At 60.1% G+C, this 20,337-nt stretch overlaps 2 protein-coding genes across 5 annotated transcripts in view; both read left to right on the top strand.

The window, feature by feature from the left end:
• The window catches only part of IFT122 (intraflagellar transport 122), a 68,930-nt gene extending 63,782 nt beyond the window's left edge, over positions 1–5,148 (top strand). For 2 of the 4 annotated variants that reach the window (XM_010817917.4, XM_024982901.2), the window contains 6 exons: positions 1,112–1,277; positions 2,205–2,316; positions 2,765–2,914; positions 3,731–3,810; positions 4,054–4,218; positions 4,690–5,145. In XM_010817917.4, the coding sequence (XP_010816219.2) occupies positions 1,112–1,277; positions 2,205–2,316; positions 2,765–2,914; positions 3,731–3,810; positions 4,054–4,218; positions 4,690–4,779 (763 nt within the window). In that variant the 3' untranslated portion in view covers positions 4,780–5,145. 4 annotated transcript variants of the gene reach the window in all.
• A 7,891-nt stretch (positions 5,149–13,039) lies between these two features.
• On the top strand, positions 13,040–19,368 carry RHO (rhodopsin). The gene is given in 5 exon segments (NM_001014890.2): positions 13,040–13,400; positions 15,090–15,258; positions 16,477–16,642; positions 16,761–17,000; positions 17,860–19,368. Coding segments are annotated over 5 exon segments (1,047 nt in total). The 3' UTR covers positions 17,971–19,368.
• Positions 19,369–20,337: the final 969 nt, after the last annotated feature.

Genomic DNA, 20,337 nt, shown 5'->3' with positions numbered 1-20,337 from the left:
ATCCTGAAGGTCCTGAACGGGACAGAAGTCACAAGAAGCCCCTGTCCCCTTCTGAAGGAGGGGACGTCACTATCTCTCGGCCTCTGCCAAGCCTCCGCCCTGCCTTCCCCTGAATCACAGACCCTCCAAGGGAAGGGCTCAGAGCTGCCAGTTGGTGAGAACCAGCCTCTCTGAAGGGGTCAGGCCCATCCTTTACATTTTGGGGGAAGCTGCCCCCATCATGGGGCCTCGGACCCTGCACACAGCCCCTGCAGCAGGTTCTGTTCAGGTCGGCAGAGTCTGACTGAACCCTGCCCTGAGCTTCACCCTCACGTCCGCTGGGGACGTGGAAACAGCTCTTGACATGGCCCCTGACTCCGGGGAGGACAGGGGAGACGCAGGCAAGGAAACCCGTCTCCATATGATGACTGTGGAAGGGGCCGCGGGGTTGGGGTGGGCAGTGGGCAGCAGGAACGTCTGGGAAGGATGGCTTGGAGGAGGGACATGGGCCTCGCTTAGCTGAGGCTTGGCAGGGGGCAGTGGGGAAGGGCATTCAGGGTCAGGGTGAGGGGAGGAAGGGCAGACCGGGCCTGGGCACAGCCAGCATTTGAGGTGACCTGAGGTGGAGCACGAAAGCCCATCAGCCCCAGACTAGGAGCTCAGAGAAGGGCCCCAGAGCCGGGGAGGTGAGCCTGGAGCTTGCCGTGGCCTCGGTGAAGCACAGGCAGAAGAGTTCTGCACTGGGGATCAGGCTCCTCCTGGTGGGGCTGGAGTGGGTGGCACTAGGTGCCAGGCAATCTAGGGGCTAGCTGGCAGGCTGGGTGAGGCAGGGAGAACCGTTTTGGCCCAGCCAGGGTCCAAGATGAGCCATCAGCAGGCCCAGAAAACCTAAGCAAGGTTAAAATATTAATGCAGACGACGCTGTCTGTATCTCTGGAAAAATCTCTGGGTCTTGATATCCGAGAAATTCACTTACCTCCCACAGATGAGCAAAGCAGTCCTCAGGCTCCTTCCCGTGCCCTCCTGGCACGCGCACAAGCTGCATTCCAGCTTGGGGCTCGCTCCAGAGGTGGGCAGTGCTAGCGCTCGGGCCTGCTGTGGCCTCTGTCGTCCTTAACCTCGTCATTGGCAGGAACACACTCTTCACCCTGGCCAAACAGAGCAAGGCCCTGGGCGCCTACAAGCTGGCCCGGCACGCCTACGACAAGCTGCAGGGCCTGCAGATCCCCGCCCGTTTCCAGAAGTCCATTGAACTGGGCAGCCTGACTATCCGCTCCAAGCCCTTCCATGACAGTGAGGTGAGGGCCCTGGCCCCTCGGGCAGGAGGCCTGTCCTGACACCTCTGTGCCCGGCCTGGGTTCAACTGAAAGATGGCTGCCATGCTCCTGGGGCTCAGCACCCCTTCCCCTGTCTGAGCCCTGTTGTGCCAGCTCTTTCTGCCCTTCCCTGTCTGCCTCCTCTGTTTATCACAGCCCCCGGACCCCCACAGCCCTGCCCACTTGCTTCCCAGCCATCCTGGGGCTCCAGGTCTGCTCTGCCCAGGCCCAGGGCCCAGTGTCTCTGCCTGGGCCTCATCCTAGGAGCCCCTGGTCTAGTCCCCGCTTCTGGAGGCAGGTTATCACTCACCTTCAGATCCACGCCGAGTGTCTGCAGCTCCGTCTGTGCCCCAACCTGTCTTCCCCCAGCCCAACCAGCCACCATCTCCTCCACAGTCGCCTCCTTCAAGCTCAGAGCAGAGACTTGGCATCAGACAGATCTAAGTTCAAATCCCAGCTGCCCCATTTCCCAGCTGTGTCTCAGTCTTCCTGAGCCTCAGTCTCCACGTCTGTCACACGGGGATGCGGGTAACAGCGTTCCTGCAGGAGGCTGTGAGGAGGAATGAGGCTGAAGTGGCTCACGTGCTTGGCACAACCCGTGGAGCACAGTGGCTGGCTGGGCAGTGGTGGCTGTGGCCAGTGTCATTCCTGCCGGAAGAGCCGCAACTGCTGAGCCCCGCCTGGGAAGGGGGTGTCCTGGGCAGCAGGCCCCAGGGGCCGGGCCTCTGCAGTCTCTGTGGGCCCTTACTTACCCTGCTCCATCCCTGTGCAGAGCCCCTGCCCCGCCCACCCAGGTGGCCTCTCCTCTCGGCCACCAGGCCCCAGGAGGCTGGAGCCAGAGCCCAGGCAAGGAGACGGGGCTGCGCCTGCACCCCGCAGGGCCCTCAGCGGCCGCGCTCTGTTCTGCAGGAGCTGGTGCCCTTGTGCTACCGCTGCTCCACCAACAACCCGCTGCTCAACAACCTGGGCAACGTCTGCATCAACTGCCGCCAGCCCTTCGTCTTCTCCGCCTCTTCCTACGGTGAGCGCGGCGGGCAGGCGGGGCGGCTGGCCTGCGGACGGCGCGGCCTGTGTCCTCATTTGGACAAAGTGGGGACAGTGAGACCCCCACCCCTACCCCCCTGACACATAGGGTCACTCAGGGTTCCCAGAGGCAGGGCCAGTGCTGCCCAGACCCCTCAGAGCCCGGAGTGCTGCTCTGCCTGACGAAATTCCCTGGGCAGAGGGGCCCTTGATCCGGGCAGCTGACGTGGCTCTCAAGGCCCAGCTCCTTCCACATGGATGGGGATTAGAGGCCCCTTTCCAGGAGCCAGGAAGAGGCCTCTCTTCCCCTGCAGAGGAGCCCCTTGCCCACATACGCCTGCTTCCCCCTGCCGCCCCGCCAGCTTTCAGCGAGACCTGTAGTGGGCGGGAAGGAGCTCTGGGACCCCCCTTCTTGCCCCCCAGCGCTGCCTCTGACAGCCTCCCAGCCCCTCCCTTGCCTGTGTCTGCAGAGGTGCTGCACCTGGTTGAATTCTACCTGGAGGAGGGGATCACAGACGAAGAAGCCGTCTCCCTCATTGACCTGGAGGCGCCAAGACTCAAGCGGGAGAACAAGTGGCAAGAGATCACGAGCAACAGTATCCTGGGTGCTGGCCGGACCCGTGTGTGTCCGCTGGGCACCGGCCTGGGGGCAGGGGGGCCTTGGGGGCCCGCTGGGCCAGGCGAGGCGAGGGCGGGCCACTCTGCGCACTGGAGAGGCCCCCACGGCAGCAGGCTCGGGGCCAGAGCCGGGCGGGGCGCCGGCCCAGGCTGCAGAGCTGCCACAGGGGCAGGGAGGACAGGAGGTAGGAACTGCGTCCATGCGCCCGCGCCCGCCCATGAGGCTGGGGTGTGGCTGCTGTGGGGCACGGCCCACGCTGACTTGGCACCTGCAGCCTCCCTTCCCCAGGGGACGGGGGTCTGGCTGAGGGGGCGGCTCCCTGGGCACCTCCAGTCCCGACTGGCTGGCCCCGGGATCCCCAGGGGCGCCCACCCTGCTCTGGGAGGAGTGTCTGTGAGGCTGCCCAGCAGCTGTGGGGAGACCCTCCAGGAGCCGCCAGCCGTGCTAGGGGCTGTGGCTTCCCGCCCGGCCTGTCGTACCTGCTCCGGCCCCGCAGCCCGCAGCCCTTGGCTCCCACACTGTCTCAGCGGCCTTCGTGGGCCGGGTCCTGGGGGGCCACGGTGGAAGCCTTCAGAGCCCCTTGCCGCCTCCCCCCCCTGCATGCTGGGCTCCGTATGAGCAGGCCTCTCCTCCATGGGGAAAGCTGCTTGCGTGCCTTGCTGTGCTTCCCTGAGCCATTGGGAGGGTCCCACACAGGCCCAAAGGGAGCCCCCCGCCCTGTGAGTCTCAACGTGTCGGGTGGAGGGGGGCTCTCCCTCGGCCTCAGGCCCCGTCCTTGACCAGCACCCCCCAGATGCCCAGACCCTGAGGCTGGACGAGAGCATGGACTCCGTGGGGGACGACGACCCCTTCACAGCCAAGCTGAGCTTTGAGGTGCGGGCACCCCTGAGTGACGGGCTGCTGAGACCCCCCACCCCCAGCTCAGGTCCCTTTCCTCTGCACACTCCTCCCTGGGGCCCCCGGGGGAGGGAGGTGGGCTCCTGGTCACAGAGATGGCCAGCTGGGTTCTCCTGAGGGACTGAACCGGCAGAGGAGGGCTCGGGGGTCCTCTGTGGGGTTATGAGTCCCCCCGCCGGCTGAGCAAGGTCCCATCCGCTCTCCCCGCCCGGCCTGCAGCAAGGCGGCTCGGAGTTCGTGCCCGTGGTGGTGAGCCGCTCCGTGCTGCGCTCCATGAGCCGGCGGGACGTCCTCATCAAGCGCTGGCCGCCGCCCCTGCGGTGGCAGTACTTCCGCTCGCTGCTGCCCGACGCCTCCATCACCATGTGCCCCTCCTGCTTCCAGGTACCGGCCTGCGTGCGTGGTCCCCGGGTCCTTCCCTCCAGCTGCTGCTGCGCTTCCCGGATGGTCCCCTTAGGGAGGCCAGGCATCGGGGGAGCACATGTGTCCCTCAGCGGCCAAGGCCAGGGCCCCTGGGCTGGAGGAGAGGCTTGGCCGTCCTTAGTCACCTCCACAGCCTCTCGTGCATCCCTGGACCATCTGCTGGGGATTTGCCCCCTGACCTTGTGCTCCTTGTACCTGCCCTTCATCCAGGAGGGCCGGCCAGTGGGATGCACCTTTGAACTGCATTTCGGGTAGAAGGGGCCTCAGACCTTCCCCAGCTCCCTGCTGGTCCTCAGACAAGGGTAGCCGGGACTTGGTGCTTCTGGCCCCGACTCACTGCCAAGCCGCCTGCCCTTAGCAGGGCAGTGGTCCCCGCCCGGCTCGGGGCTGCCGAGCACCCAGGGTTGCGGGGTCACGGCCATCTCTCCCCAGATGTTCCACTCGGAGGACTACGAGCTGCTGCTGCTTCAGCACACCTGCTGCCCTTACTGCCGGCGGCGCATGGATGACCCCAGCCCCTGACCGGCCCCCTGAGGACCACCGCCCCACCCGGCCGCTGCCCGTCCACGGGGCCATCGAAGGAAGAGTTAAACTGTCAGACTGTGTCTTCTGCCCCACCAAGTGTGTATCTCAGGGAGGGGCCTTGTGTAACCACGAAACTCCTATTTATGGCATTTTGTGTCTTGTGAATAGCACCAGGAGATGGAGGAGAGAATGAACATATATTTTCTAAGAGAGAGAGAGAAAAAAAAATCTGTTCCTTTCAGAACGGCTCCCGAGTTGTTCGCGGCAGTCTGCCGGAGTCCACGGATCTGTCAGACCATTCACATGTACACTTTGCGAACAGATTGCCTCAATAATTACAAATAAAAGGGCTACTTATTTTCATCAGTGTCTGCATTTTAGCAAATCTTCATATTGTCTGCAACTTAATTTCCTTATGCAAAAGTGCACCTGTTTTTTTTCTAATTTGATCCGAGAGGAACATTACATTTGTGTGCTCTTAAAATTTAATCTAATTGAAATGGCAATATGGGAATGGTAGGGGAACAGGTTTTGTTTTTTTTTAAATATATTTATTTATTTATTTATTTTGGTGGAACGGGGCTCCATCCCAAGGAGAAGATAAGATTCCAGGCTCTAAAGAAGGTGGCTAACAGGGCTGCTCCCGGGGCCTGCGGAGTCCACCCTCTACTTCCCAGGGACCAGGCCCCCCATCCTCCCCAGCTGCCCCCGGGTCCTCCACGTGGCCTGAGCTGCCCCTTCCTGCAGCACCTGGAGCAGGTGGGTTCCGCTTGAGGTTCCAGGAAAGGCCCGTCCCCTGAGCATCAGCAAGCGTCCGATTTGGCAGCTTGAGGGCAGATGGGAAGCTGAGGAGGTGAGCTGACATTTATTGGGGACCTTTTTCTGTGCCAACCGTGCTTCATATGCTGGCTCAGTTCTCACTCAGCTCTGTGAAAGAGGGCGGGTGACTTCCCATTCTGCAGCCCCGGGGGCAGGCGGAGGTGCTGAGGTCTGTCCTTCCTTCCCCGAGGCCGCTCCCTTCACCCTCCTCCCTGCTCCCTGCCAAGAAGGCAGCGAGCAGTCCGGGGCTTTATGCAAAGTCTTGATGGCAGGAGGAAGGGGACTGGGCCGCCAGGGAACGTGTGGAAAACCACCCTGGTGATTAGATACTGATCCTTTGCAGGGTGTCCGTGAAGTGGGCCGAGCAGGGCAAAGGTCCCCTCCAAAGGGAGGGATGAAGACACTGAGGATGGGGGAGTGGCTGCAGAGGGGCCCCCCAGGGGTGAGTCCAGGGCTGGACCCCGGCCCCCCCATCCCCCCTGCCGCCTTCTGCAGCTCTCTCAGGAGGAAAAGAAAGAAATGGAGCCAGACAGTTGTGCCAACAGAACTCCTCCGTTGAGCGTCTTAATTACTTACGATCATGCATGCTCTCTCGCGTGCTAAACATTTATTAATGTGTTAGGATTTCCATTAGCACGTTGCTTGAGCTGAAATCACTCGCATGTGGCTGGGAAAGAGAGGAGAGGGAGCAAACAGCCCCCCGCCCCCCCCCATCTAACAGGCGTCAATCACAGCGACAGATCAGATGGCTCATGGCTAGAAGCGGGGGAGGGGGCCCAGCCTGAGACTCCAGCGTGCATCCTCATGGCCTTGCTGTGCCGGGTTCTGCCACCCCAGAGGAGCTGAGCTCCAGAGGCCTGAGTTCAAACCTGTTAAGTCTGGCCCCGAGTGAGGATTTTCCATGCATTTGTCTTCTATAACCCTCAGGCGTCTTCAAGGATGCCCACTGAACACATGCTGAGACTGAGGCTCGGGAACATTCTCTTTTCTTCCGTTCATGAAATATTTATGGAGCCAAGACAGGGTCACAGGCAGGCACAGCCTTTGCGTGTGAGCGCCGCGTCATGCTCCCCTTCTGTCCTTCCTGGGCAGGGCCGTGGCCAGGTCCAGCCCTCTCTCCACCGTTGCTGGCCCATCTGTACGAGACCCCTGCAACTCTGACACAGGTTCCAGCCTTGGTCTGTGTTGGTGACCATGCCCCCCTCGCATGCCACGGTGAGGAAGGCGAGGAAGGAAAGTCCTCGGCCACAGGCATCCTGAGACGCCCCATCTCCCCATGAGGACACAGGGCCCTGACAGGAGCGGTGGCCGCAGGCTGGGCTGCTGCAACTGCGTCCCGACCTCCTGTCTCTGGGTCCTCAGCACTGTTCCCCGTTTCTGGAAGGAGGAGGTGAGGAAGAGGGGACTGGACGGCCAGAAAGAGCCCCCGGGCCAGACCTCAGGTGGCCCCAGCTCGAGCGTGGCCTCAGCCAGCCAGACCACGTCCGCATCCACCTCCAGGCAGCCTGCCGAAGCCAGGGGCCCCTGCAGCTCCCGGACAGGTGGGCAGGCGCCAGATGGCCTTCCGCATGGGCCAGCACCTCCATCAGGTAGGCGGGAGCCCCGGCAGAGGGGCCACCTCCGGGCGGGGCTCCCACCCTGGCCCAGCACTTGCCCAAGCACATCCTGATGCCCTCCACCAGACCCCAGCACATCTAGAATGGGCTCCAGCACGCCACTGCCCTGCTTGTCATAGCTTCAGCGGCCCTGCTGGCCGCCACCTGGCGCCCATACCCCTGGGCTCCCCTGCCCCCCCATCCCAGGGCCCCAGCGCCTCTCCACCAGCCAGGGGCCTTGGTCCAGCTGTCTCCTCCCTCCCGGCCCCAATGTTTCTGAGGCGGGAGTGTTTTCCCACCTCTCCGAGTTATCCGTTTTCCCCGTGGCTGCTGCCCCTGAAGACCGGGAGCTCCTTGAGGGGAGACCAGGAGGATAGACAGGGAGTGGCCTAGGATTCACCTCCATGTCCCCAGCCCCCAGCCTTGGCCAGATGCTGGGGAGGGGGAGGCGGGAGGAGAGGCAGACGGAAAGCGGAGAGCCGGTCTCTCCTCCCCTCTTCCCCCCTGAGTTGGCAGCTCAGTCTCAGGCCTCGCTGGGCTGTGGTGACGCAGGTGACGGGGCTCAGCAGTGAGGGGAGCTGGGGGGTGGCGTGGAGAGGAGGCTGCTGACCAAGCAGCACCTCCACGCAGAGGCTTAAGAGCTATTTGCGCACCGCTGCCTGCTAAGCTCTAATCCTTCGCCACACCTGGCCTCCAAGCAGAGACCAACCAACACCCCCCTCAACCAGCCCCGCCGCTCACCGCCCCTCACACAGAGGGGGCGGAGGCTCAGGTCACCCACACCGCGCTTGGCCCTCCGTGCGCTCGCAGCTTCCCTCCAGCCGGCCCGGCAGTGGGGACAGCAGAGCTCAAGTGAAAGGCTGGACGCCCCGCCTCTACCCGGCTCTGCCGAGGAAGCTGGTTTCCCCAGTGGTCAGAGGCACGAAGGCCTCCCCGTGGGGCTGGGAGGAGCTGTCCCTCCCCTGGACACTTGTTCATCGAGCACCTACTCTGGGATGGGCAGGCACTTGGGGGACAAGTCAGATGCGGCTGGCAGTGTTGGGTACTGAGTGGGAAATGCTCATTTAGAGCTGGAGGGGCCCTCCACGGCTGTGAACTGAACTAGGTTCTGAGGAGGGTTCCCAGGTGGTGCTAGTGGTAAAGCACCTGCCTGCCAGTGCAGGGGGTGAAAGAGATGCATGTTCGATCCCTGGGTCGGGAAGATCTGCTGGAGGAGGCCCTGGGCACCCACTCCAGTGTTCTTGCCTGGAGAATGCCATAGACAGAGGAGCCTGGCGGGCTACCGTCCGTCAGTGATGCCATCCAGCCATCTCATCCTCTGTCGTCCCCTTTCTCCTTCTGCCCCCAGAGTCGGACACGACTGAAGGGACTTAGCTCACACACACGCGCGCAGAAGGGGGTGATACTGTCAGCAAGGCTCACTGGTCCCGGCAGGAAACAGGCTCAGGGAAGGGAGGCCTGGGCTGGCCCCAGCCTCGTGGCCAATAGCCGCGGTCCCATGTGGGAGGGCGAGGGGACCTGCTCCTCGGGTCTGTAGGTCTGTGAGCTGGGCCCATGCGGGACAGCAGGCAGCTTTGCCCTGTAGGTAGGAGTGGATCCTGGAGCTTCTTAGTCCCAGCGAACTGAGGGGGGCGGCGGGCCTTTCCAGACTCTCTAGGCGACTGAGCCCAGTGCCGCCCCCGCCACTGCTGCCCAGGCCTGAACAGCTGAGTGGGGCCCTTGCCAGCACCCCGGCACAGCCCGCCTTCGTCAGTGGCACCCCGGTGTGGATGATGGACGGTCTTCCTGAGAGCTCCTTTGGGGCAGGAGCAGCCAGGCAGGCGTGCTGGGTGGCCTGGGTGACCCCCTGTGGACTGGGGCCTTGGTCTCCCCACCTGCAAAGGAGGGTCAGAGTAGGTGACTTCTAAGGACCTTCCTGTCGTTCTGTGAGCCCATTCCTCCAAACAAAAGAGCATTCTTTGTTTTTAATTGTCTATCATTAAATTGTCTAGCATTACAGAGCAGACGTCCATCATGTCAGGGATGACCTGTAATCCCCCGTTTCCCCACCCTGAAAGAGTGGATTATTAGACTCTTTTACGGAGGGTGGAAAGTTATGACCAACCTAGATAGCATATTTAGAACAGTTAGAACTGGACATGGAGCAACAGACTGGTTCCAAATAGGAAAAGGAGTACGTCAAGGCTGTATATTGTCACCCTGCTTAGTTAACTGCTATGCAGAGTACATCATGAGAAACGCTGGGCTGGAAGAAGCACAAGCTGGAATCAAGATTGCCGGGAGAAATATCAATAACCTCAGATATGCAGATGACACCACCCTTATGGCAGAAAGTGAAGAGGAACTCAAAAGCCTCTGATGAATGTGAAGGAGGAGAGTGAAAAAGTTGGCTTAAAGCTCAACATTCAGAAAACGAAGATCATGGCATCTGGTCCCATCACTTCATGGCAAATAGATGGGGAAACAGTGGAAACAGTGTCAGACTTTATTTTTGGGGGCTCCAAAATCACTGCAGATGGTGATTTTAGCCATGAAATTAAAAGACACTTACTCCTTGGAAGGAAAGTTATGACCAACCGAGATAGCATATTCAAAAGCAGAGACATTACTTTGCCAACAAAGGTCCGTCTAGTCAAGGCTATGGTTTTCCCAGTGGTCATAGATGGATGTGAGAGTTGGACGGTGAAGAAAGCTAAGTGTCGAAGAATTGATGCTTTTGAACTGTGGTGTTGGAGAAGACTCTTGAGAGTCCCTTGGACTGCAAGAAGATCCAACCAGTCCATCCTAAAGGAGATAAGTCCTGGGTGTCCATTGGAAGGACTGATGCTGAAGCTGAAACTCTAGTACTTTGGCTACTTCATGCAAAGAGTTGACTCATTGGAAAAGACCCTGATGCTGGGAGGGATTGGGGGCAGGAGGAGAAAGGGGACGACAGAGGATGAGATGGCTGGATGGCATCACTGACTTGATGGACATGAGTTTGGGTGGACTCCAGGAGTTGGTGATGGACAGGGAGGCCTGGCGTGCTATGGTTCATGGGGTCGCAAGGAGTTGGACTCGATTGAGCGACTGAACTGAACTGAACAGAGGGTGGACCTGAGTCTTAGAGAAAGGCAGCACTTCCTGTGATGACATAGATCCATCCTCTCAGTCCACAGACAGTTCTTGGGCACCTTTCATGTGCCAGGCCCCGGGTACCAAACAGAAATCCCAGCTCATTCAAGTAGGGCAGGGGTCCCCAACCTCCAGGCTGTGGACCTACGGTACCTGCTGGGAGATCAGCGGCAGCACTAAATTAGAAACAAAGTGCACAATAAATGTGATGCACTTGAATCATCCCCAAACCATCGCCCCCAACCCCTGGTCCGTGGAAGAATTGTCTTCCATGAAGTTGGTCCTGGTGCCAAAAAGGTTGGGGACCGCAGCAGTAAGGGAAATGATTGACGTGCACCTGCTGTGTGTTGAGCTGGGCTCTGGGGCCCTGTGATGAGCAAGACAGACTCCAGCCCACCCCTGGGGGCTCGAGTTACAGCCTAGGAGACCCATGAACAGAATAGGAATTAAAAGCTTCCACGTTGTCAGAAGCGTTAGCGGGTAACAAGCAAGGCCATGAGTTTGAGGGTCGGGGGGACAGCCTGGCCAGGGCAGGGCTGCGTGCTCTGGTCTTGACCCAGGGAGTCCATCGTCTGTCCCTCTGTCTGGCCACCAGGGGCCGTGTTAGAATCAAACTCTTCACCTTGACCTCTTTAGCGATGGACCTAATCACAGGGCCAAGCACCTTGAGCAGCTGCGCCCCACCCACCCGCCACACCTGCCTGCCCCTTGCTCCTTCCCCCCAGAGCACTTACCACCAGGCTCCCCACACAAGTCCTGATGCTGCCCGCTGCCCGGGACAGCAGGGCTCTGGAGCCCCAGGTGGGCTGCAGCGAAGGGAGCACGTGTCTGAGCAGAGAGGTGTAGACATCCCAGGTGGTAAGAGGGACAGCACAAGGGAGCCTCAGCGATGGAGGTCTCAGACACTGGGATGCTTCCTGGCCACCCTTGCGTTCCCCACCTCGGGGCCTTTGCACTGGCCGCTCTCTCTCCTTGGACAGCTCCACCCCTTAGTGCTCCTTCCATCCTCGAGTTCTCAGAGAGGCCTTCCTGGGCGGCTCCAGGCAACTGTGTGTCGGGAGGACGTCACCATCTGAACAGTCCCTGTGGTCGTTTGTTTCATGGTTTGTGGGGGCCCCTCCCCGCCCCCCCAGAAGAAGGACACGTCCTACAGGCAGGGGCTTGGTCCTTCTTGTCCACTGTGTCCCCCAGAACTGAGCGTCTTGTGTAGAACACAGTCGGTGCCAGATAAAACTCACAGCTGGACTGTGGTCATTGAGGACCCCGAAGGCCAGGCTGCCCGCGACCCCACTTCACTCCTAGGAGGGGTCTTCACGATCCTATTGTAGATGGGGGCCCTTGTTCGCACCCTGAGCTCGTGCTGCTGTTCTGGGATACGCCATCACGGCTTGCCGATCGCACGGCACCCGAGGCCCACGGCCCTAACCCAGCCTGACCCCAGTCCTGGGCCTCGGCCCGTGTGCTGTTCCCAGGGCCCACCTCCCCTCCATATGGGAGTGCCCGGGACCACACCTCCTTGCTCACCGCAGGGATCTGGTGCCCGGCACAGGCTTGGCCCCGTTCACCTCCTGGAGACGAGGCCTTGCTTCAGGAGCCCTAAGAGCTTCTGTCCCCTCCCCGCTTTGGTTCCCTCTGCCCTGGTCCCTTCCTCCACCATCGCTCCCTTCAGCTCATCCTTGAGGGCTTTTGAGCCACCTTCCTCTCCCCAAGATCTGCCCAAGTTCCCCTGGATAAAGCCCCTGGCACTAAGCCCCACCCCAGCTGACCCTAGCCCACGAGGGCCCACATCCCAGATGGGCCTCGGGCCTTCACCGGGCCTCTGTCTTCAGTCTATGCTGACTTCCCCACTTGGCAACCTGGCAAAGTGCCCCCCTCCCTCAACACATTGTCCCCCTGGACGTCTCTGCAGATAGGTGGCCTCCCCGCCCCGGGTCCAGAGCGGGTCTTCCCACACGGAAGTCCTCCTCAGCCCATAAGCTCCTCCTTCCTGGAGCCTCGGGTGCCCCAGTGGCCTGCACATAAATGTCGGTTTGAACAAGTGAGTGAGTGAACTCCAGTTCAAGGGAACAAATGCTTTTTGAGCTCCTGGGCAACGCGGGGCTTGTGTCCGGTCCCCGGAGCGCCCCGCTGCACTTGTGAAGCTCACGACCTGGCCGGTGGGCACTGTCAGTGTGTGGTGACTGGATAAGCCCAGAGGTGACCCAGGTGGGGAAGGGACAGCTCAGGGGCTGAGTGAGGGGATGACCGAAGGACCAGCGCTCTGCCCTCCAGGAGCTCGTGGGCCAGGCGGGAGGAAGGCAAAATTTGCTTGCCCTGAGCCAGAGGGAAGTGGGCCTAGAGCTAGGGGTCCCAATGCCAGGCCAGGGCCATCAGCTGAGATGCCAGAGGGGGACAGGGGAGTTGGGGGCAGGCCTCTGCTCTTTCCCAGGGTCCCCAGCACGCCCCGCCTTCTCCCCGACCACAGCCTTCTACCTGGAGTCACCTTGGCCCCACCTGGAAGCCAATTAAGCCCCTCGTTGCAGCAGTGAGGATTAATATGATTAATAACGCCCCCAATCTCCGAGGTGCTGATTCAGCCGGGAGCTTAGGGAGGGGAGGTCACTTCATAAGGGCCTGGGGGGGGAGTTGGAGCCACGAGTCGTCCAGCCGGAGCCCCGTGTGGCTGAGCTCCGGCCTCAGAAGCATCCCCGGGTTCGCGCCGCCGGCGGGCAGCCGCAAGGGCCGCAGCCATGAACGGGACCGAGGGCCCAAACTTCTACGTGCCTTTCTCCAACAAGACGGGCGTGGTGCGCAGCCCCTTCGAGGCCCCGCAGTACTACCTGGCGGAGCCATGGCAGTTCTCCATGCTGGCCGCCTACATGTTCCTGCTGATCATGCTTGGCTTCCCCATCAACTTCCTCACGCTGTACGTCACAGTCCAGCACAAGAAGCTGCGCACACCCCTCAACTACATCCTGCTCAACCTGGCCGTGGCCGACCTCTTCATGGTCTTCGGGGGCTTCACCACCACCCTCTACACCTCTCTGCACGGATACTTCGTCTTTGGGCCCACGGGCTGCAACCTGGAGGGCTTCTTTGCCACCCTGGGCGGTATGAGCTGGGTGCGGTGGGCTGGGCGAGGGGTGTGTGTGTTCAGGAGCCAGGAGCTTGGGTGTGGTGGGGGGTGGGTGTGTGGGGACAGCCCCAGCCTTGCGGATGGTGGACGAGAGCCTGTGAACCAAAGCCGTCCCTTACTCAGTCAAGCTCGGCTGGCGTTGGTGGAGGGCGGGCGCCGAGCACGTGATCTCACTGGCACTGGGGTCGTTGTCTCACCCTCCAGCCAGGAGACAGATGAGAGGAGTCCGGGGCCTCACTGGGGTCGCAGGCGGTCTCTGGCAAGGCCGAGTTGCAAGCCCACATCTCTGCGGCCCCTCAGGCCACGGTTCTGCTCCCCTTGGAGCACCAGGGTTGGGCGAGACCCACGCCGGGTCCCGGGACAGAGAGCTGCACGACACCGGTGCTTGTGCTCAGGGCCCCAGCCTGGGCGGGATGAGAGTCCTCAGTCCTCCAGCACCAGCCTCTGCCTGCACTGGGTGCAGGGCGTGGTCCCTCCCCAGCTTCTCTCTGACTCCATCCCAGCCACCTCCAGGCTCTCTGCTCTGCTTGAAGGCTTTCCGCCTTGAGGAGTCCATTCACAGGGAGACAGTAGGCCCGGTGATCTGCGTAGCTGCGAGCCATGCTTTTAAAATATTTTCACTGAAAGACGGGTGAATAGATCCCATTTCGCCGATGAGAAAACTGCAGCGTGCAGAGGGGAAGAGTTGACTCAGGAACGTGGCAGGCCAGTGCCCAGAGCCTGGGGCTCCTGGCTCAGACCAAGGAGCATCCCCCAGGGGGCATACGGCCTCTTGGGCAAGCAGGAGACGCAGGAGGTTGTTGTCACCAAGGCTGGGGGGCAGAGAGAGCCTGGCACCAGCCACAGCATGCTCTGTCTCCTGTCTCCCACGTGCATCCAGGCCCTGCCTCAGCCCTGTTCCCGGGGCACTGGCCATTGCTGGGTGACTGCGATCCACTAGTCTCAGGCCAGAAGGGTGCCACCCACAGGTGGGCACGCCTCTGAGACAACCGTGGGCCTGGAGTACCCATTAGCATTCCCTTTCACTCTCCGAAATGCCCCAGTTGGTAAACCCCACAGCCACCTCCCTCCTGAGTTTCTGGGGGTGATGTGCAGAGCAGATGTCTGAAGCCCATCATTATTATTTCTCCTCCTCCCTCTGAGCAATACAGTCTCCGGCTCCCTGGCTCCCGGGAAAGGGTCACCCATGCCCAGGGTGTTACATGTCCCTGGAGGCGAGAGGCCCGCTGCCCAGGAGGAAAGGGAGGCCTCCCCCTCCGGCTCCTGCTGCCTCTGCCGTCCCATGACCAGAACTCTGCCGTCCCCTGTGACCAGAACTCTGCCAATGGCCCCATGAAGGACACACTGTTCTGTGAAAACTCCCCGCCGGGCTCCCAGTTCTCAGCCGTGACCCCACGAGACGATTGCTGTGTTCCCCGTGAACCTGGAGTTCTGGCTGCACTAACCTTCCTGGGAGTTCCTCCACGTGGCGTATCGGCCTGTCTTCCCCGCCACCTCCCCTTGTCCGTGTCCAGACCTTCTGCTTCTTAAGTCTGCACTCCAGGACTGCTCCCCGGGTGCCTTCCTGGTCGGCCCCCCTCCCCATCCCTGGGAGGAGCACACCCCATCCTTAGAAAGACAGGTCCAGCCACGCGGTGGGTTGGCTGACAGCGGCTGCCTTGCAGGTGAAATTGCACTGTGGTCCTTGGTGGTCCTGGCCATCGAGCGGTACGTGGTGGTGTGCAAGCCCATGAGCAACTTCCGCTTCGGGGAGAACCACGCCATCATGGGCGTCGCCTTCACCTGGGTCATGGCTCTGGCCTGTGCCGCGCCCCCCCTCGTCGGCTGGTCCAGGTAACGGCCCTCACCAGGAGGGGAGGAGGGTCTCCGGGGTGCTTCCTAGGGTCCTCCGGCCGGGGCGGGGGTAGTGCTGCCTGGTTTCAGGCCCCCTGAGCCGGCAGCTGTCATAGGGTTGAGGTTTAGGGCAGGGAAGAGAGGGTCAGCCCCTAACGTCACTACGGGGCTGCTCCCTGCCCTGTGTCAAGGAGACTCCAAGACACCCCGACCCTTCACCTTGGCTGTGCCCCTAATCCCCAACTAAGCCAGGCCAGATTCCAATCCTCTTTGGTCCAGTGCCCTGGGAGCGGCTCCTCTGACCTCAGGCCTCTGCCCCGGCAGAGGCAGAGCCTCCCTCATGCAGGTGTGGGCGTGTGGCCCTGGGAACCAGTCCTGGCAAGACTCTCGGCTGATATCCCCCAACGGGCTGAGATGAGATGGCGGTGGGGTGGAACGTGGTTTGGGAAATTGGCCTCTTTGGGTTCCCAGAGGCTTCGTGCCCTTCTGCTTCCAGGAAACTGCCATCTCTCTCCCCTTTCCTCCTCTCTCAGTCTTCCTGGGGCCAGTGTTTTCCCTCCTGAGCAATTTAGCAAGGGGCAAAAAACCCCGCCCCTCCTTCCCTATCTTCTCCAGTCTGGCCTAGTTATATCCTCATAGACGCAGCTAATGAACATTGGGTTTCCTGAGGTCAGTTCAGTGTCACCGTCCTCTGAAATCACACACCCTAACCACACGCCCCAGGGCCTCTTGTTTCCAGAAACTGTGCAAAAATCCCTTAATTACTCTGAGTGGCCTAGAAAGACCTGGGTGCCTCCAATACAGATCATTGGGACCTTTTCCCTTCCCCCCACCTACCTCATGGTCCAAGGCCTGGCCTCCGGCCACTTGGGAGTGGCAGGCTGGGTGAAGAAGCGCCAGGCAGGGAAGCAGGGGTGCAGACTAGGGGCGCTGGGAGTGAGAGACGGGGAGAGACCAGGGTCCCAGGGTAACACGGCACTGAGCAAGGCAACAACACTGTTTCCACACACCTGAATCCCTTATCTCAGTAGATGTGAGCCTCACAGCCAAGGAAAGGTTTATTATCCCCCTTTTACAGAGAGGGGAAGTGAGGCCCAGAGTGAGAGCAGCCCCGCGCAGGTGCTGGCAGGGGGCTCTGGTCAGCTGGGCCTGTTCCCCGGTCCCTCACGTGTGGGTCTCCCTCTGCCCCTCCTGCCCCGGCCCCTCCCCGGTCCTCAGGTACATCCCGGAGGGCATGCAGTGCTCGTGCGGGATTGACTACTACACGCCCCACGAGGAGACCAACAATGAGTCGTTCGTCATCTACATGTTCGTGGTCCACTTCATCATCCCCCTGATTGTCATATTCTTCTGCTACGGGCAGCTGGTGTTCACCGTCAAGGAGGTAGGGTCCTTGGGGGACCAGTGCTGTGGGGCTGGGGACAAGAGCGCTGATGAGGCTGAGTGCGGCCCCCAGCCCAGAGGAGCCTCAAGTCTGGACACCAGGCCCTGTGTCCCCACAGGCGGCTGCCCAGCAGCAGGAGTCGGCCACCACTCAGAAGGCCGAGAAGGAGGTCACCCGCATGGTGATCATCATGGTCATCGCTTTCCTAATCTGCTGGCTGCCCTACGCTGGGGTGGCGTTCTACATCTTCACCCATCAGGGCTCTGACTTTGGCCCCATCTTCATGACCATCCCGGCTTTCTTTGCCAAGACTTCTGCCGTCTACAACCCCGTCATCTACATCATGATGAACAAGCAGGTGCCTGCTGGTGGGGTGGGAAGGGGCCAGGCCCCCCCCGGGCGACAGGTGGAGAAGCCGCAGTTTTAACTGGGCCTCCGTCTTTCCACCTGCAAAATGGGCAGGGGGAGTTGGTTTTCCCTGGGGTAATCATAAGTCATCTGGGAGAAATGCAGATTCCTGGACAACCCCCAGACCTTCTGATTAGAAGCTCAAGGTGGGCCCAGGAACATGCATTTCTAACAAGCCCTCTGATACTGGCTCAGGAAAGAGAAGTGCCAGTCTGGATGGTTCTGGAGGCTGGCTTTAACGGTCCAGATGGTCAAAGTCCCAGGCCTGGGAACAGGTGCCAGTCTCCACAAACTGGACAGGATGCCAAAAAGTCTCGTTCTGAGCGATGAATGGATGAAGCGGTCCTTTTAACATATAGACCAGTGGTTCCTCTGCAGGTTCTTTGGTCCAGTGGGGAAAACCTGGAGTCAGACAGATTGGGTTCAAATCCCAGCTCTGCTAGGTTTCAGCTGTGTGGCCTTGGGCAAGTCACTTCCCTTTTCTGGGCTTCAGTTTCTTCATCCACGGAAAGGACGAAATCCTGAACTCTTGGGTTCAATGAGACAATTCCCAGACGGCCCTTGGCACACTGAGGGCATCACAGAGCATCACCAGTGACAAGGCCCCTTCGGGTTTGGTCCTAGCACCTCTGGGTGGGGTTGGGGAGGCTTAGTAAGTTCCTCCAGGGAGCCATCTCACCGGGGAGCGGAGGCTGGGAGGGCCAGAGGCAGAAGAGGGAGGTGGCGCACCGCACTGACGATGCCATTTCCCACCCAGACTCTGCGGGACCCTGACCACCCCTCACCCTTACCCTACCTCTTCCTTCCAGTTCCGGAACTGCATGGTCACCACTCTCTGCTGTGGCAAGAACCCGCTGGGTGACGACGAGGCCTCCACCACCGTCTCCAAGACAGAGACCAGCCAGGTGGCGCCTGCCTAAGCCCCTCCAGGGACTCCGTGGCCAGCTGCAGGAGTCCCTCAGCCCCCACCCCACCCCAGCCTCAGCAGCTCCATCAGGAGCCGCGCCTGTCGGAACCAGCTCTCACAGGCTCCCTGAGTGTAAACACAAAGACCAACCAACCAAATGCAAAAGAATCAACGAGAGAAACAGGAGGCGCCTCACGTGGCAGGGGCAGCCCGATCTGGAGTCCTGATTTCCCGGGGGCCCGCTGTAGATCCACTCCCCCCAGCTCATCTCTCAGCTACACAAGAGCTCTTGCTCTGGAAAAGTGTCCCAGCTTAGGGATAAGTGAGTAGCACATGACGGGGCATGCCGTAGGTGCTTATTAATAAATGCTAGGTGGAGGAAAGAAGGAATGAATGGAGAGATGAACGGGTCGGGAGGGCATAGGCATCCTCTTACAACATGTTAGCAGCAGCAGCAGCAGCTCGCCCTTGGCTCATGACCTTGAGCAGCTGTTTTGTCCTTGGGCCTCACTTTCTTCCCCCATACAATGGGAATTCCAAATCTCTCCTCACACGGGCTGCTGGGAAGATCAAATGAGATTGTGTGTGTGTGCGTGCGTGCGTGCTCGCTTGTGTGAGCTCTTTGTAAATAGTAAGGAGCTGGACAGACTGTAGTTAACATTATGAATAATATCAAGTAATATAAGTAATTCATCTCCTATGATCATCTCCTCTTGATAGCGACCACTTTGAGACTGGGCAAGGCTCTAAGCATCCAGCCTCGTCAGGCTTATAAACATTAGACAGATGGCAAGGTCAGACCAGCGCCGGGTGGTGGGCCACAGGGAAGGACGGTCAAGGAAATGCAGAGTGCAGGCATCAGGCCTGAGAAGAAAACAAAAACCAAAAAAACAACATCAGAGGACCAGAGTCTGGGGCCAGTGCAGAGCCCCCATGACGCGGGCCACTCCCTCCCAGTGCAACCCCCAGAGAGACAGGTCTTGCTCTCGGCATCTGAAAAACCACTAGCTCTCCTGCCCAGCACCCAGGCTGCAGTATCTCTGGGCCCGTATGGAGCTTCTAGAAGTTATGTTTACCTGCCCACATTTAACGAAGAGCTGGGTCCCCAACATCACCTTTGTCTCAAAAAGAGCTTAAAAAACAAAAGCGTGGGAAATCCGGCTGGACCCACCTTCCCCCTGGGAAGTTCACAGATCACAGATTTTAGCTCCCTTGCTGGGCAAGCCTTCAGCGGCTCCAGTCCATTCTCCACTCCGGAGAGTCCTTGCTGCTGAGAGGCTGGCTGGGACTCTAGGACATCAGAATCGAGCCGCCTCATAACTGCCCCTCCTCCACTACATAACCAAAGCGGGAAGCTCTACCTCTCCCCAGCTCTGCCTGGAGACGAAGGCAAATTGGGGTATTAAAAGCTCAGCTCCTATCCTTGGTGTTAGTGGTGGTGGTTTTTGTCAGTCTCAAGCTCTTTATCTACAGGACGGATAGAAACGGGGCAGTGTTCATCTGATCCTTGACCCTGGGGTTTCTGGGTTTGAGCAACCATCAGAGCCCCCTGGGAGTGCTTTAGGCTGGTGCCCCCTGGGGAGCAGGCCCAGGAATGGGAAAAGCTCCAACCTCGGAGTCACAGAGATCCAGGTGGCCCGTGAAACTGCAAGCAAATTTTGTCACCTCTTGGAAGCCTCCTTATCTGCAAAAGGGGATCTTAAAACTGACCTTAATGAGATTTCAGGCTTTATGCAGCCAATGTGCTTCCTGGGCTCAGCAGATGATGAGAGGCTTTTTGCATTACTGGAGCTCCAGGCTTGGCCCTACCAGGGACCTCATCTGAAGGGGGAATGGGATGAAGGTGTAGCTCCCAAATGACCATTCTCGTCCAAGGCGGGAAAAGGCAGCAGGAGTCTGAGAAGGGAGATCCTTCATGCCATGGAGGCGCTGGGGCAGGTAATAGCTGGGATCTCTGTCGTTGCCCCTCTCTACTCTGTCTCCCTAGGTGGGTGATGTCAGTCAGGATTCCTTTATCTGCAGGAGGCAGGAAATCATACTCAATAGCACTGAAGCAAAAGGAAGACACGATTGGCTCCCATAAATGAAAAGCTCAGGGCTTCAGGCATGCATGGGTGCAGGTGCTCAGATGAGGTCACCTGGCTTTTGAGGGGGCTGTACTGGGTCTTCCTTGCTGTGCGCTGGCTTTCTCTACCTGTAGTGAGCGGGTAGGTGCTCACTTCCCTCTGGTGCTAGGGCTCCTCATCACGGTGGCTTTTCTCGTTGCTGAGATCGGGCTCCAGGGCACACGAGCTTCAGTGAGTAGCTGTGGCTTATCCACTCAGCTGCCCTGGAGCCTAGGCCAGAGACGGAACCTCCGTCTCCCATACCGGCAGGGGGG

This window comes from Bos taurus, chromosome 22 (genome assembly GCF_002263795.3).
Source record: "Bos taurus isolate L1 Dominette 01449 registration number 42190680 breed Hereford chromosome 22, ARS-UCD2.0, whole genome shotgun sequence".
NCBI classification, from domain to species: Eukaryota; Metazoa; Chordata; class Mammalia; order Artiodactyla; family Bovidae; genus Bos; species Bos taurus.
The sequence above is the reverse complement of the archived record's forward strand: the minus strand, read 5'-3'. Positions and strand labels throughout refer to the sequence as shown.